This window comes from Lissotriton helveticus, chromosome 2_1, assembly GCF_964261635.1.
Source record: "Lissotriton helveticus chromosome 2_1, aLisHel1.1, whole genome shotgun sequence".
In the NCBI taxonomy this organism is placed as follows: domain Eukaryota; kingdom Metazoa; phylum Chordata; class Amphibia; order Caudata; family Salamandridae; genus Lissotriton; species Lissotriton helveticus.
In genome coordinates this window covers 1,158,945,152-1,158,963,471 of record NC_136059.1, presented here as the reverse complement: position 1 = coordinate 1,158,963,471, position 18,320 = coordinate 1,158,945,152, and the positions used below count along the sequence as shown (strand labels likewise).

Sequence of the window (18,320 nt, the reverse complement as noted above, 5' to 3'; positions counted from 1 at the left end):
GATGACATTTCAAATCACATCATTGATGTTATCACTGATGACATCTCAGTGGGCATGCATGGAGAAGGATTGCCTGCAGGCCAGTATATCCATAGGAGCCAGGAGCTAGGAATCTGAACCGAGCTTCACATCCTTAAACTATGCAAGGTTTGGCAATAGAAGGAACTTAATGGACCTTAATGCATCAGGATGGTGGTGCGAAATCAGGAGTAGAGTGTAATGTGGCACAAGATGTGCAATGTGCTGGAGAGTAGTCCGACATACACTTGTCGAAAGTCTACTCCACAAAGCATTGGTGATCGCCATCTGATGGCAGGATGTCTGAACCCTGACACAGATTTATTGTCAATCTGCAGTATTGGTAGAGATGTCTAACTAGAGCTGAATTTCCTTTGCCGTTATGGTGTATGTGCAAACCCCACGTAGAAACACAACTTTTTGTAACTAAACTGTAAATCTCTGCTGTATCCACCTCGTAAACAATCTGTCCTAAAACTGTAACCATAACCATTTGGGGAACCTATTTGTGGACTGGGCGTCTTTCATGTCATTAGGCAGAATGCCACTCTGGTCATGGGACCCTTAAGAAGAGATTTGATAGAAGCCCTATCAATCTTCCACCTGCTGTGATACCTTGCTGCAAAAAGATAACTTTGTTGTCTTAGCAGTTGGGGTGTTATTCTTCTGAAGCTAATATTTTTATTCTGAACACATGATACTGTATCAGTCCTGATTAAACTGAGAGTCCTTGGCTTTACCAAAAGACCAGCAAATTTACCACTAATCAAACCAAAGTCTGGCACTTCACTCATTACCGTGTCCACCTTGTCTGCAGCCAATATTTGGAAATTCAACATAAGCCTGTGTTCTTCAGCTGCATGTGTCCAAACGTCTATTAACAGCTGAAGGCAATCCAAAAGCAGACCTGGCACACAGACCTGTCAAGCAATGACACGAGCAGTGGAAGGAGAGCTTGTGAAATACAGTATATGGAAGGCAAACTTCTTCAACATCTAAAGATAACCTTTTTATGTAACTGGCTGTGATGCAAAACATGATCATTATAGAGAAAGAACAAGAACAATCCACTACCACTATATTGCAGAGGTATCCCTCTTCAAAAGTAAGAGGAAAACAAACATTTGAAGGTAGATGGGATAAGGATCTGCAATTACAACACTTGCAAATGGAACACACTGTGCATCTCTTAGCCTTTTCAATGTTTAGCTCTGCTGTGAGTTGACAAAGAGCGCCTTCGTTGGGAAATGGGTGAGGGCTTAAGGTAGGATTAAGGGTCCATTTTGTGTCCAATAATGAAAGGTAATGTCTAGTTTATAAACAGTTATTACTCATCCTTTTAAGTTCTGCAGATTTTTTAGGTGGTAGAACCATTAATAGGAAATGCTGTTAAATCTCAGTTGTTTACCCTTGGCAGTTGTGTACCTGAATTCGAGTCTTTAAGACTGGTATGGGAAAAACCGTGAGAGGGTGGTTTCATTGATTCAAAAAGCTGCATATTTTCCCATTAAGGAGCTGTTTATCTTGCACAAATTACTCGATGTAGTACCTGGAGTCATTCGTACAGGGGAACCAAATGTCCAAATGAAAGCAGGGAAAAACAGTGAGCTTGTTTTTAATTTTACCTCAGGACTCAGGATGTGGTAAACCGAGAAAGCAGTATCATATAATGTAGAGCACAAATTCATATACTCCACCCCTTTGCCTCATTAAGAACACATTTTAGAGTTGTCTAATAAAGGGAATGGCGAAGCACAGTACTTACTCTGTCCACAGTGTACATCTGCTTCAACTCGACTGATAATTTCTGCTGCGTAATCGTCATGGGCTATAAAAAAATAAGCTCTCATCAATGGAGTTTTTAAAAACATATTTTTACCTAAATGCAGTGCCTTTTGGCACCATGCAGGTCATACAAAGCTAAATGGAAATTAATGTGCTTCACATTATAAAAATGGACAGCATGGGGACAATGCCAAAAGCCATACGTTAATCTACATGATTCTTCCAGTGCCCTTAAAAATGCAAAAAAAGGACCATAAAAGTGTGCAAGAATTTACCCTTCCCATTCTTTCTTTGTCTCATCATTTTCCGATATCAACCATGACAGCAGATTTTTCTTTAACCACTTCCTCTGGGAAACATTTTAGCTCTCCCTTGTTAACACTCCTGCTCAAATTGATTAACACAACATACCATCCTATAATGTCCTGCTTTCAGACACAACAATTTTCATCATATGTGATTTTCCTCTGAAGGTGTTTCTCTATCACCATAACCACCATATTTTCCTTGTCCATCAAAACATTCCTTAAAACAGCAATTTTTGACAGTCTGCTGGTATTCAAACTTAAAAGAGCCCTATGCGCCTACAAACCCTCATATTATGATACAGCTCCTAGTAGAATGAGCAATACACCAATGTACCCACAAGTGATCCTTAAGAGAGTCGGTCGATAGTATCCCACTGGGTGTGGCCAAACAAATGGAGTACCAATCTGTTTACTCTCTCTATCATGCCATTACTTTGAGGATGGTAAAGACTACATTTCTTGTGTACAAAACCTGTGTTATTAGTAATAAAAAAAATTGGCTCGATGGAAATTAAATTCTATTGTTGAACGATATTGCCCATGGGTAAACCCTCTATAGAAAATGTATCTGTTAAAAATTCCAACTCAGTCTTGGTATCAGAATACTTGAAAAATCTTACATCTATCCATGTAGAAAAACGATCAATCCGAACCAAGGAAAAAGATCCATCTTTCAAATAAGCATGTCAATGTAACCAAAACATTGTTGCCTAACTTCACCCATGGCCTATCAGGCAATATACTGGATATCCACTTCAAATTGCTTTACGGTAACTTTCATTCTCCACACCCATGCATTTTAAATTCAACTTCTTTGTCCATCTGTGGCAACAAATATGAGACTTGCAATCTTTTATTAAATTGAGTCAGTCTAAGATGTTCTTTATGTACATGATCACCTAATTAATGTCTTACTCTTGCAGAAGTCACAAACCTACCTCTGCAGAGTAACAAACTCCCTTTAACCTTAAATTCAGATGTCACCATATCAAACGTCTATAACTCTCCTGTCAAACATCTCTCCTTCTGCCATCCACTTTTAGGGTCACTTTGACTTTTTCAATGGCACTCCTCCACTCCTGTTTACTCACACAAGTCTTCAATTATCCTTTCTAAGGCTATAAGACATTTTAAGTTTACTTACACATGACTCACATCCATAGGGCCACTCTTGCTAAAGGAATATTGGACAAAAGAATCAGCCTTTTTGTTTGCCTTGCCTGCAACACACTCCACTTTAAATAGAGCACCAGTAATTATGCACTTAATCTGGACAATTTTACTGTGTTTTTTGTGGATGTAAAGCTGTAAGGGTTTCCCTTTGAGATTGTAAATCACCACAAAAGCTCATTCATTATTGTTCCACCTTAAATGCATTTTCTCATTTGTCCAAATACGTATACATTGGAGCAAATTATGGGTTAATCTTTTAGATATTTATAACAAGAATGTATCAGGACAACTAGAGTTGGAGTTATGTACTAAACCAACCAATAAAAACACCTTTTTGCACTATTCAAGTTACCATCCAAGAACACAGTGTGATAATATTTCATTCAAGCAATTTCTTTGTCTTCGAAGAAATTGCTCTTCTCTTGATTTGCATAAGCACTCAGACACTTTGAAGAAAAAATTGAAAGATAGGGGTAACCCGAAATTTAAGGGTATTTGCAAGGTATGGTTAATATGAGTAGCATCTGAAGTAGAATCTGGCAAACCCCTAAGCCTGAGTAAGAGAACTGCTACATGAATATATGCAGTGTGATGTATCACTGTGTGAAAACTGTAATAAATATGTATATAATCCCTTATTTAATATTTGATCATGTGCATCAAAGATATAGGTTTGCTAATTATAGTATCTCTATGTTTACATTCAGGTATTTTACGATAAACATTGACACGTGAGAGCTAATCTGTTGTCTTGAAGGTTTCCAGTACTGGGTTCAAACCACCAAAAACCGTGTCAATGCATACATAGTGCTAAAATCTGTAGAACATATGGGCATACTCAATGAGAACTGTTTTTGAATTATGTGCCTGTATTGATTATTTGCACTGATAAACACACAATTAAGACAGAGTGTATTGTCTTGTGTTCTCTCCTATTTGTCTATGTCATTTATATGTTATTGTGGTTTCTTGAACTTTTTAAATTGAGTGGAAAAAGTTTTAGCTAAAATAATACTTTAATGAATTTATGTATGAACATTTTAACATATGTTATATTGTTTACACGACGGATTAGATTATATTGCATATACAGTGTTATTTAAAATAATTTTTATTAAACATCAGAATAAGTCAGTAAACATTGTGGCACGTTACTCAGGCTGGGGATTGTGTGTATGCATTTTGGACAAATGAGTAAATGCATGTAAGATGGAAGGACAATGAATGAGCTTTTGTGGTGATTTACGATCCTAAAGGGAAAATCTTGTTTCTTTACAGTCTGATACAGAGCCCTGTCCCTTTGGTTTGAGGGGCCCAGCTTATATTAATCTCTTGTTTTTGTGGGGTGCACATTCCCCCATTCAAAATGTCAGGAAGCGGTTCGTGATCTGTTCTTAGAGTGAACCTATCCCCATATATATAATGTCTGAATTTGTGTACAACGCATGTGCAGGCTGACATTTCTGTTTCAATGACAAAATACTGTCTTTCCTGTTCTTTCAAAATATGTGATCAGCACTCATCTCCCACTCACTTGCATTTGCAGCGTTGCATATGGGTAGTGTGGAGTCAAAGAGTTACAGTAAAGGTACCACTAATATAACAGTTTTAGCAGCATTTGCTTTGAAAGTGCAATCCATTTTGCTTGTCTTTCTCCCACACAAATATAGTTTTTTTCTTTAACAATCTTGTTAAAGACACAGCAAAGGAAAAAATAAACAAGTTTCATATAAAACTTGTACAATCCCAGGAATGACAACTGTTTGGTAATTGTTGGTACTAGCATGTCTTCGGCTGCTTTTACTAATTCCAGTGCCAGTGTAATCCTTTGACCAGGCATGCTGTTTACACATTTCATATGTGTCACAGTAAAATCTCAATGAATTGTTTAAAAAAACAGACAGCGTTTAATCCAATTTGATATTATGTTCCTCTCAGTTTCTCCCAGAGATCAATAAGTCATCTTGGAATGAGAGAACCAAATCACAAACCACTATCAAATTGAACATATTGTGTTAAAACACCGATGCTGCACTAGCCAGTCCGAATTGCCTTCCCCATCTGGAGTGACAAACATTGTCAAATGCCTGAATTGAACTGTAATATCATTTGATGATAGGCTGACTTTACATCCAATTTTTCAAAAAACACTTCCTTTCCTTAACCATAGCTGCCATGTTGTCACTTTTTGGGTGAGGAAGCCCATCCACCCAAATAGAATGGTTGAGACTACACAGATCAACACACAGATGAAGGTGTTTGTTCATCTCATAAGGTACCACTGTTGTTGACATCCAAAGTGATGAATCTGTTGATTTGACTATATATTCCTTACACATCCTTTCCAAAACTTCAAACTCTACAAGCTCAATACTATTGACTGTTTCAATAGCCTCAACCAACAAAGGATTATTATAAGTTAGTAAGTTTACATTACTTTTTTGTTATAGTACCTCACAACAAGTTGATCCTTATTGAGTTGGTCTTTGAAATTTTGAAACTCACATGCAGCAGCCAATATTTGTAAGGTTGCCAAATTTGAATCCACAGTTTCATCTGGATATAGCTCCTCTGAAAATAACTTTTGTCTGCTAAACACCAGACTTTTATGTACATTGAACTTTTCTATAGTCATTTTTCCTTCTCTTTATATTCATTTAATTCTTCTGGAGGTTCAAATTGAAAGATGTTTAAAAATGCTTTGACACTTTTCCGCTAAGCAGTGTTCCAAGACACACCTTTTCCTACTAGGCATCAAATGAAACCATCTATGGAGCAGCTTTTTCCTGAAGCTGAGTACAAATGAGGTCAGGAAAACAATAAATCAGGAAATAGTAATCATCAGCAGACTGCTGCCTCAGTCTTGCACCGTTCGCCACCACACTAAAGTTTAAGTGGTTAGAAATATTTGAACACACATTGCTTGAACGCATTGATTACCATGGCCTCAACTGCAGAGACTTTAAGACACATTACATAAGGTTAATGCGTGGCTTCCCTGCCGCCTGACCTGTCTGACTTCCAGTGCCACCGACCCACTTGACTTGCATTGTACTACTTGATTTGAAAATCCTTAGATCGCTTTTTCAACCTCTCATCTACAGTCACCAGTGTGACGCCCTGCACACAAGTGCAGGGATTTTCCACTGTACACCTGAGACTTTTCAAAGCAATGCTAGCTGAATATGTTAGATTGATATCAGAGTGTTGTGGTCGGTTGGGAAACCTCTTGTTGACAATATTACGATTGAAAAAGTATATATCTGTAGTTGATTTCTTCATGTCTTTATTGCAAAGGTAGGATTTTAGCCAATCTCTATTGCATGTAAGTACATCACAAAAATATGCAATGTAATATCATCTATAAGTAAGATACACTGTGGTGCCAGCCACTGCAAGCATAAATGGGCCAATTAAAAGCTGTCTTCATAAATTCCTTTTATTGTTTTTACTAGACCATGGCAGGACCACTTCATCTTGTTACACAAAACCAATGGCATAAGCACGTGGAAAAAAGAGAGACTGATATCTTGAGTCTTTCTTGACTTTAAAAATAAATTAGGTATGAGACAAATTGTGGCTCACAAGACCCGTTGGGAAACCTGCTGTATATAAAATCATATTCGGGATTAGAATAACCAACCTAAATACGAATGATACAAATGATGTGAACTACATACAGTACAAAGTGACATAAGCTTTTATACTGAAGACAAATATTGATTCATACCAGAGAGCTCTACATAACCTCATGAGTATTTGTCTAGTGACTAAAGATTAAAATGGGAAGAGCAAGGCATACTAGTTTCCAGTGATGAAGAAGTGGCTGACAATCGCAAAACATGTTTTAGCTGTAGAGGCTGTAGTGGATTTTAACAATGTGTAAATAGTGATAATCATGTTATGAAGACCAACACCTCTGAAACAAATATCGGTGTTGCCACTGTTTATTGAATGCACTTTATATATGTTTACTTCTAAAGTTTTTATCAGTATGTCAATGTATTTTGGTATAAACCGGAAGAAGAATGGTATCTAAGGGGGCGTGGTCAGGCACGCTGCAAGATGGCCCCTTGCTAAGCGCGCTCTGCCGGCTGAGACCAAATCCTGCATTAATACGGCCATTGAGAGGGTCATCGCCGCATTTGGAGTGCGCCTAGGCATTGCCTGTGGGGTGCTGAATCGTGGGGGCCATTTGCCGAGACTGTACATCGTCTCTGTGGCGAGTGGTGGGCTCGACGCTGTGCGGCCTAATTCTTGTTGTAAAGCCCCGGACTTGCGTGAGGCTGCAGTGCTGACTGGTGCTGCGTGAATCGGCCTTTACCGGCCGCTGCAGAGACATAGTGGGGCTAATGAAGCTGCGCTGCCCCCCTGCACTATACCTGAGACGTTTCCATGGAGCGGTGAGTGCTTGGTACAATCCGGCTGGGCTGGCTGGGATCAGAGCTGGAACCCTGCGGAGACCGCACTGCGCTGCCTGACCTCTGCGTGCCTCAGGGATTGGCCTTTATCGGCGATCGGTGTGGAGCTAATGAAGCTGTGCTGACCTCAGGCTGTGCAATTGAGGCGACTCCCTGGAGCGGGAAGTGCTTCGTGCATTCCAACTGGGCTGCCCGTGATCAGCGTTGGAACCCCGCAGAGACTGCATAGCACTGCCTGAGGTGTACGGGCCTCGGCACTCACCGGTGGGTGCCTGTGGGGTGTCAGCCTGCGTCTCTTTGTTGCGGCTGGGCAGTGAGCGCATCGCCAGCTGAGTGCGAGCCTCCCGCTGGAGCTGGCAGGTCACCAGAGACTGAAGGCGGTGCGGCGTAGGGCCTGATGTGCAGGGGCCGCACCACAATTTCAAAGTCAGGCGCATCGGTTCTCTGGTCTTGGAGGAGCTGAGTGACTATTGGAGACTGATTCTTGGGCACTGTGTGCAGGTACAATTTTGTTATATTAATACTTGCTGCTATGCACTAATTTCACCGCATGTGGGAGGCAGAGGTGCAACATTAAGGTGAGGAAGGTGACGGCCCGGTCGGGCGGCTGTGACTCACAACATAATTCCCCTTGCAAGGGGGGGCTGATTGGATTGCTGGCGATTTGCCCAGAAACCAAATGCATAAGGGACATGCACTATAGTACTGCAAAGCCTGACATACTATAATATATTGGCAGTGCGTCCACATCCTTGGTTGGGCGCCAGGTGAAGACTGAGTCATCCAGATGTAGGGTGACCCCATTTAATCACGGTACACATGGACTGTGGTGCCCGGACAGTGAACTGGTGGTTGTGTGTCCACCTGTGTGGAGTGTATGAGCTGTAGCCCAAGGGAGGATTCATAGTCACCGCATTGTAACGTGGCCATGGGCAAGCAGAACGCAAAGCAGCCAAAGCTGAACTTTGAAGGCAGGAGAACCTCCAGACTCACTGAATCAGACCCGGAGGCAGGCGCTGACCGGCCGCCAGAGTCCCAGATAGAGGATAATGGAGAAGATCTCTATACCCTGATGTTGGTCCAGTCTTCACACCATAGATACTAAGCTGGATGTGCTAACAACCCAGCTTGACGCAGTCAAAAAACAGGTGGGGTCCCATGAGACTCAGTTGGATGTGCTTGAGAATTGTAACACAGACTTCCATAAGTTTCAGGTTGAAACTAAAGAGCAGCTTTTACACATGGACAGAGTGCTTGGACTGATCAGGGCGAAGAACGAGGACTTGGAGGCTAGGTTCCGTTGTAAGAATCTGAGGATATCGGGGATTCCCGAGACGACGGCCATCTCCAAGATGGAGTTATACATCACCGACTTGCTCCATGAACTCTTTGATCCTAACTTGTCCATGGTATTCGCGGTGGAGCGGGTGCACCATGCCTTGGGCCCTACCTAGGCCCATATTACCTTGAATCTTGAACTATCAGGATCGTGACCTCATCCTCAGACTTACTTGTGGGAGAGGGTCTATAACACATAAAGGGAATACCATCTCCTTTTATCCCAATTTCATGCCAGCTGTGCTGTACACGCCAGGAGTTTTTGCCTGCTAAACGGAGCCTGCTGCAAGCCCAAATTCCCTACACTTTTTTATATATTGCAAAGCTCAACGTAACACATGAGGGTACGGCACATTTTTCACAGACCCTAAGTCTACACTAAAATTTGCAAAACATGTTGGGGGGACGAAGAATAAGCAAGACCCTCACACTAGTGACTCTTCTGCAGACAGACTGAGTGATAATGACTAGTTGGTATAATATTATTTCTGTCCATGTGCCTGGGCTGTTCAGATCTAGATTGGAGCTCACAGGGATTTTTAATGCATGGGGTCCCTCTCCCATTGTTTTCTTCTTCAAGTATGTAGTCGAGGCGCATTGGTATTCCACATAATTGTTAATGGATAGGCCTGCTGTATACAGTGTAGTCCACCGGAGCTACTGTGCCCGCCCCCCTCCCCGGGAGAGCTCCTAACAGAGTTCTTCTCTTTGTTTCAATGGGGTACATCCAATTGCTGTCCTGCTAGTTAGGACACACCTTTTGTCTGTCAACGTTACTTGGGGTGGGTGTTGCACAACCTGTTTGGGGGGTTGGAGTGGGTGGAGGGGAGTGGGGGGATTAATATTATGTTTTCAGCCAGTCTATTGCTACATAGTTTCAAATGTTACAACTGTATACCATTGCCTACTGTTGTGAATTGGTCCCACACCGTGTCATTGTTTAGGTACCAGCCAGGTAAGAAATGTCAAGCTTAAATCTCTTAATATGGAACATTTGCAGTCTAAATGATCATAGGATGACAAGATTAGTCCACTCATACTTAGTGTGCCATCCCATTGATGTGTGCCTATTGCAAGAAATACACTTGAATGCTGCACCTTCCACTAGGCTGAAGCATAGAAGATGGAGGCATGTCTATTCGTCCATACATTCCAATTAAGCTCGGGTGGCTGTGTTAATCTGACAAGGTCTGGAATGGAAGGAACAAGAGTCACAGGTCGACCCGGAGGATAGATTGATTTTATTACTAGGTGCCCAGGAAGGGGTCCAGGTGACCATAATAGCAGTTTATGGCCCCAATGTTGATTCCCCTGGTTTCTTTCAGAACATTTGGGCCAAAATAAGAGCAACTGATTGTGACACTATCATTTGGGGGGGGGGATTTTAATGCAATACTAGATGATGCATTAGATAGGAGGTGACAAACCAGCTCGTTACACCCTTCAGCAACAGCTGCCCTGAAAGCTACAATTTAAAATGCTGATTTGATTGACATATGGTGCTATAATCATCCACTGGTGAGGGAAGGTACTTGCATTATCGAGTACCACAAGGCCTGGTGCAGGCTGGAATATTGGCTGGTGTCTCAGGATGTAGCACTGCGAGGTCTCTCATCTTCCGAGGTCCTTGTCTGAACATTCCCCTACTCTCCGGTGTTTAGTCTTTCCAACTCCTTCCCCAAAATGTTTAGTTGGCGGCTTCACCTAATGCTCTCCTAGATAAGGTTTTTAAGGAAGAGATTAAAAGGGACATCACTGATTACTTTGAACTCAATCCTGGCTCAGTCATCACCCAGACCTCACATAAATTTATGGGAGGCCTTTAAAACGTTGATAAGAGGTAATTGCATAGCACGTCAGGCTGGAGTATTGAAGGCTATACGTGGTATGCTAACCTCTCTTGAGAGACAGATTAAGGAACTTGAAACCCAGTTCTATATCACAGATGATCACAAGGTAATAGCCACACTGAAAGAGAAACTGTTGGAATTTAAGGAGGAGGCCCAGCGTGAGGTGAGGTTCTGAGGAAAACATGCTCAAGCCAGGAGGTACGGTGAAGGGGATAGGCCTGGGAGCGCCCCACAATCCACTGCCTATGTTACTGAAATTAAGGGTGAGAACCTATCTGTGGTTGGAGGCACGAAAGATATTCTGGATGCGTTCACACAATTTTATACCAAACTTTACACGTCAACCCATAGCTCTGTCCAGGAGGGTATTAATCCCTTTTTCGATTCACTGGAGCTGCTGTGGTTGGGTCGGGGTCACAGAGAATATCTAGATGTCCCCTTTATGGTAGAGGATGTAACCCAGGTAATTCAGATTTTGCCGCTGGAGAAGGCCCCAGGTTCTGATGGCTTAACAACGGCCTTTTATAAAACATATGATGTAGAACTTGACCTCACCTGATTGTACTATATGAGGAAGCTCAGATTTAGGGCATTTTACCAACGTCAATGCGAGAGGCAATTATTATCACCCCGCTTACGCCTGGGAAGCCGGGGAAGCCAGAGGATGAACTCGATTCAAACAGGCCACTTTTGCAAATAAATGTTGATGTGAAGATATTAGCTAAGTTGGTCGCCAATCGGCTGCAGCCTCTGCTCCCCTTGATTGCTCGCCCGGATCAGTCAGGCTTTTTCCCAGGGCATTCCACATCCCACAACTTTCTGAACCTTTTTACCGTTGTTCATTACCTACACCCTGATTTGCAGGCAATTGCAGTTTTTCTTGATGCCACTAAAGCGTTTGATACGCTGGAGTGGTCATATCTTTTTGCGGTTCTTGGGAGGATGGGATTCAGCTCCCTGTTTCTTAGTCTGGTGCGATTATTTTTCACGAGGCCGTCTGCAAGGATCCATGTGAATGGCATGTTATCGGATTCGTTTGCTATAACACATGGTACAAGCCAAGGGTGCCCTCTGTCCCTCTTGCTCTTTGCAATTGCAATGAAGCCATTGGCAGCACACATTAGACCACATTATACTGCTACAGGGCTGGGTTTTAGTTCGAGGGGCCTCCCCCTTTCATTATATGCAGACGACGTTACATTATACATAAAAAACCCATCCTCTGGAAATTCATTAAATTTGGAGGCCTATCGGGTGTCTCTATTAACTGGGCTAAATCTTCTATATTCCCCCTGACAGGTGCTATGGCCCTTTTTCTAACTGACTTTCCACTCAAATGGGCAGATATGAGCCATATACCAAGGTGAAATACCTTGGTATATGGCTCAGTAGAAACATGCAGGATATCTGGGACATGAATTACGGTTGTAGCTGGAAGAATCGCAATAGCCAAGTTGGTGGTATTGCCAAAGTTGTTGTACTTATTCGTAAATATTCTGATTCCCCTAACACAAGCTTTTTTTAAATCTCTTCGCTCTTTGTTTAGGAATGGCTGGCAGCCCCAGATATACAATTGTACGCACTGTGTGCACAGGCTCAGTTTTTGCATTACTAGGTTCACCCAACTTCTTTTCAGCCGCACACAGCCGTGGAGATGGATGTTGCGGCATCGGTCCCTCTGCAGGTAGCAGTGTATCAGGCCTAAAAACGGCCTCGAGATGGCATAGACACAGTTGAATCCCTACGATGGGCGTGGGAAAGACTAAGGGAACGAGCTAAACTGAAAATTCTATATGCCCAGTCAATTCCTCTGGCACATAATTCCATGCTGCCCAAAATGGGGGAGGGTGCAAGTGAAACACTGGCACAGAAGATGGGTTTGGCTACATTGGCAGACTTATACCCGGAGAAGCCATTTAGGCCCCCCCTGAATTCATAGAAGAGCGGGCAGTGTCCTTCTCAGAACTTTTTTTATATTATCAACTCAGGGCTACATGCAGTTTCCTACACATAACATTCCCAACCCCTCCACCTACACTACTCGCAATAGAAAGCGTGCTCAAGTCAGATTCTCCTCGCAGGCTAATTACACGCATTTACAATAATATGCAGAATTCTGCCCCATTGTTGCAACCTAAGGCTCTACAGTCGTGGAATGAAGACTTAGAAACACCCCTCACGGAAGATCAATGGACCTATTGTTGTACCCAACTCACGGCCCTATCCCCCAACTACAGGTTGCGTTTGATCCATTACAAGTATCTCCACAGATTCTATAGGACTCCCTCTCAACTACACCGCATGGGGATCAAGGAGGATGACAGTTGCTAGAGGTGTGGTATGGCCCCAACTATGTTTCTGCACATGGTGTGGAGTTGTCCACAGTTGCTGTTCTTTTGGTCTGACATATTCACCACAATCCACGACATTATCGGCACTATAGTTGACCCGAACCCCTTACTGGGGTCATTAGGTTATGTTAGAGACATGAGAGTGGAATTCCATAAACTACATGCTCCTTCTGTATGCTAAACACAGGGTAGCAATGCTTTCAGGTAGGAGGGGAGTTCCTTCCATAAAAGAGGGGATACAGGATGTCACATTTGGACACACGCAATTAACTACTTTCTGGGAATTTATGCCATCAGCATCCAGGCCTAGGGACATTTGGGGGCCTTGCGTGGAGTGGACCCGCACTCGACAGTATGAGGGGGAGGGATCTACAGGGGCTCCTGGAGATTTGTAGTTGTAAGTCTGTAAGTCTGACGGCCCCGGGGGTGGATGGAGCATTGTAGTGTGATGTGTACCATACACTAGTTCAGCTTTCATATAAGTAGGATTAGTGGGGCCTGTCCTGACTGTTTTTTCCTAAGGCCCAATGGAATCTATTTTGTAGCTTTTTATGACCTCCGCTGTATATTCCATAATTGCTTATCATAAGGATTATATTTTGTTTTAATCCATACTGGTGGAACAGTACACATGATTTGTTATAAGTGTAACATAATGGTATGCACATGGATGGACAAAGATAGACTGTACGTAACTGGCTTATTGTGTGTAATGTTTGTTACCTTATTAAAATATCAATAAAGAAATAAAAAATTAAAAAAGAATGGTATCTAATTTTTTCTAATAAACATTGAAAACAGATTTATAAATGAAGATTGTCCTGTGGATTTTCATCATAAAAGTCCATATCTATTGGGAGACTGAATAATTCTGTGTGGGCGAGGAGTGTGGCTCACTGATTAGAGCGGCAGACCCTGATGCAGAGGTCTGGCCCGGGACCAGGGTTCGATTCCCGACGCGGCAGGGTCCTGAGCCCAAAATGTCAACGGACTCGATAATTCTCGCCTCGGTGCCTATTCTAATCATGGGGTCCCACGCTGCAACTCTGGGCAATAGTTGCTTAATCTCCACTACGGCGGCCCACCCGCTGCGGGATGCCTGGCTTTCACCCTGGGGATACCCAGTAAGGGTATCTCACAGGGAAAAGCCAGGACGGGTTCCCAAGGCAAGCGCCTTGATGCCTTCGGGTGATACATGCGCTATATAAGTCGCAATACATTTACATACATACTTCTGGATGTTGAAGTGATTGACTGGAGCTAAGAGGATGAGAAAACTGGAAAGGAAAACAGCAGCAACACCAAGCCAAAACAAAGTACAAAACCTTATCCAATGTGCATTTATACTTAAAACTTCTCTTAGGAATAAATTAGGCCTACTACTACATAATTACGAAATTCACAAAGCAGTTTAATCCAGACACAAGTTGTTTATTCATCACACAACGAAAAGGACCCACAGAGAAGTGGATAACAGTGAGCATGTTTGATGGGCTCAGCACTTTGGCCCAAGTGGCTCCTTCAATGGCACATCTCGCTCTTATGTTGGCATTCCAGTGAAAGATGTTGGTCACAGTAGGGAGAGAGTGGTTGGGGCTGGAAGTGATGGGAGGGTCAGACGAGGAGTCAATCATGTGACCCAGGAGGGAAATGGAACTGTTCCGTGTGGGTCTTACATTCAAGTACAGAGAAGTGGGCACACTCATTTTATACTGTGGAAGATTTGAGGGTTTGCACAGACATGAAGATGCATTCCATTGATGAAGCAAATGTGACAATGGGTGAACAAGAAAGACATCAGTAACCTGTGCTCATATAATTCTATGTGCAACAGCAATAAGCAGGCAAAAACTTAATCAAGATCAAGAATTAAATCAAATGCAAAGTAGAATGACACTGATTTGCTATCATGTAGCCTGACTAATTATGCCAAGTGCTTAAAAGCTTTTGATTAATAGCTCCCAACTTGCCCTTCAAACCACAAGACACACCTATGGCTCAACTTCAACTTAATGGTTAGGTATAAGCCATTACTCCAGCATTTCAGAATCCAGTTTCTCTCACTGCCACATTGATAGGAGATTTGAGATAAGCATTCTGCATTCCAGAAAAGAGTACACATGTAAGGAATGAGTCAAATTTAGAAATGCTGCAATTATGCCAGGTTATCACCTGACGTACAGTAAGAAAGCCAAGTGAAAATAGACTATGGCTGCCTAAATGTGTATGTAAGTGGCTGCATAAATACTTCAGTGCTTGTTAGGCAATACAGAGCTAAGTAGGCGTCACTGCAACCATCTTTGAGTTTGCTACATGTATTAATAGTTTCTGGTGAGTCACTGAATCTATACATGCTTCTGTACCTGCCTTAATAGCTGAAAGACAGGCTTTATATTTTTCTGAATATGTATGTCAGTTGTTTTAGGGATGGCATACTCCATGTAGTACTTGGCATAGGGACATGCAAGTGCACAAGTAACTTAGTGAACTGAAAAGAACATCTCTCAACGTTTAAGCTCAAATCAGCAAGCTTTATAGCACACCTACAGCATCTCTCATATGTGACTTGTACATAGTGAAACATGGATTTAAGACTTGACACTTGACTCCTAGTTTTCCCTGCACTGTGCTTGGGCCAGCAGGGACAATTCCCCAGTCCCTCCTCCTTTGTGTCTTTAAAAGTAAAAAAAAAAGGCAAACTACACCCTCAGAGGCTAAGCAGGGTGTATTTAAGAAACTGGTTAATCTGCTTTATGGTTTAATTTGTGTTTGGAAAGTTTATGTAGCAGTTTTTTAAGAGCGTGAAAAGCAATATTTTATGTGGTTTTTTTATTAAGATTTGGGCCTTACCTGCCACCTAAAACAGGACCTGAAAAGTGTGGATTGAGCCTGTCTGTATCCAAGGAGATTCTGACTTCAGGAGCATCTCTCCCTGCCCCCTGGCCATCAGCCTGTGCTTCAGGTCACAAGCTCCATATGTACGTTTGCTACCGGACACTACATCTGTGCTCTGACAGGCTGCTGTAGCTGGTGTTTCTATTGCGCTTAGGGTTAGTATTCTGATTGGTAGATAGTTCTAGGGTTCTGATTGGTCCCTGGGTTAGTGATTCTATTGGACGTAGGGCTTAGGGTTAGTGTTCTGATTGGCTGATCGGTCTGGAGTTTTTGATTGGTTCCTGAGGCTAAAGTTCTATTGGACCCAGGGCATAGGGTTTTGATTCAGATCTGCTGCTAGGATCAGGACTTTGATTAGCTGTAAGAGCCTGGTCCTAGGGCTTGGGGCCAGTGGTGTGATTGGCTAGGGTTAGGGCTAGAGCTCCAATTGGCCGAAGGGATCACCTGATCACTAGGGCTATTTAAGGTCAGGGTTCAGGGCATCTCAGCCCGAGCATCGAGGCTAAGGGCAAAGAGGACAAGGGCAGCTGCCTGTTTTGGCTTGTTCGGGACTGGTCGGGCCTAGGGCCAGAGATGCTTCCCTTTTTCCCATTCACCAGCATCCACCATACCCTATCCATACCCACAACCAGATTAATACAACCACAGCAAATGTACTCCACTCATTTACTACAATCAAACCCTACACACATCTCAGTGTCTCAGAACCCACTACAAAACCCATTAAACCACACCTTTACATCCTTCTACCCCCAACTACCACACATTTGCACCTTCACTCACACACAAAACACCACTCTATCCTATAACACTAACCAATCCACTCATCACAAACACACCCCAAATCCACCACATACATAACTATATCCCATCCAGACACACCCTCCTCTTCTTTTTACTAAAGAAAAATACAATCACACAATCTATACACTCTTTTAGACATCAAATCTAACATCATTCTTAGCTCTTGTTCATGCCCTCTCATTCACCACATACACTAATTTCCAAAACACATCACTACCCCCTTTAGCTTGCAGCCTCCATTGACCAACAATACATACAAATACTTCTCAGAAAACAAATATATCATCCCCTCCTCTCACTACTCCTCAAAAACATAACACTCATACCAGCACAACAAAATCTCACACACAAAACACCTCATAATACTTTCCATCCCAAACTAGAAACAGACACCCACTCCAACCTTCCTGACTACACAAATAATACACACCCTAAACTCCACTGCCAAGCATTCTCTCTTCCCCCACACCTAACACATATACAGCAACACAGCAGCTCTCTTTTAACCGCCTCTCATCCATTGGACAATTTAGAATCTAACAACATGACCCACATGCTGCACCACCAACCCTAACTCATACGCCTTCCACCCATAACAGACACAAACCAAATAAGCAACATGCCACTCTTCACAACTTTGCATCTCCATGTCTAATGCACAACAAAGCTACTCTACAAAAACAACACAGACCACCAAATAACTCTCGTCCAACATCTCCACCAATTACACACGCAGACCCATCAAAATGCCTTCTTAGCCTGCTGGACAAGAAACACGATACAGAACAGCTACACTATTGCTATCCTCATACAGATAATACCAGCCCTAAGGACACACCTGCTACAAGCCCACAATATACTGGTCGCTCTTGTACAAAACAGAGTCATACCATCAACAAAGCACATTGTCTAAACTGACTACTAATAAATGCTCGATCACTTTAAAAAAACAAGCATCACATCTATGACCTTCTCACTTACACACAACCTAACTTTCTTTTCATAACTTAATCATGTTTGGTAGATGAAATGGTCCCAGCGTTGCATGAAGCCATTCCTCGTAGGCTATCAAACTATCACACAAAATAATTAAGGGAATAGAGGAGGTGGCCTAGCTGCTGTACTCAAGCACACATTTAATATCACTAAAGCTGGTGACGTCTCCAAACAATGTTTTGAGGCCCTCTTCACAAAATGCAACCTTACACCATCTTCCTCCTGTAACTTCCTGCTAATTTACAGACCTCCACCTAGAAATGCAACATTCCCAGGTGCACTTCTAGATACAGTTTCAAACATTATAACACTACACTCCAACCTATGCATTCTTGGTGACCTAAACATTTGGTTTGACAAACCCAATATGACACATCCAAA

At 42.5% G+C, this 18,320-nt stretch overlaps 1 protein-coding gene across 2 annotated transcripts in view; it reads right to left on the bottom strand.

Annotated features, from left to right (window-relative positions):
- The window catches only part of CD274 (CD274 molecule), a 325,034-nt gene that overhangs the window by 15,460 nt on the left and 291,254 nt on the right, over nucleotides 1-18,320 (bottom strand). For both annotated transcript variants that reach the window (XM_078677455.1, XM_078677454.1), the window contains exon 8: nucleotides 1,784-1,846. In XM_078677455.1, coding sequence (XP_078533581.1) covers nucleotides 1,784-1,846 — 63 coding nt within the window. The remainder of the gene's footprint in view (nucleotides 1-1,783; nucleotides 1,847-18,320) is intronic.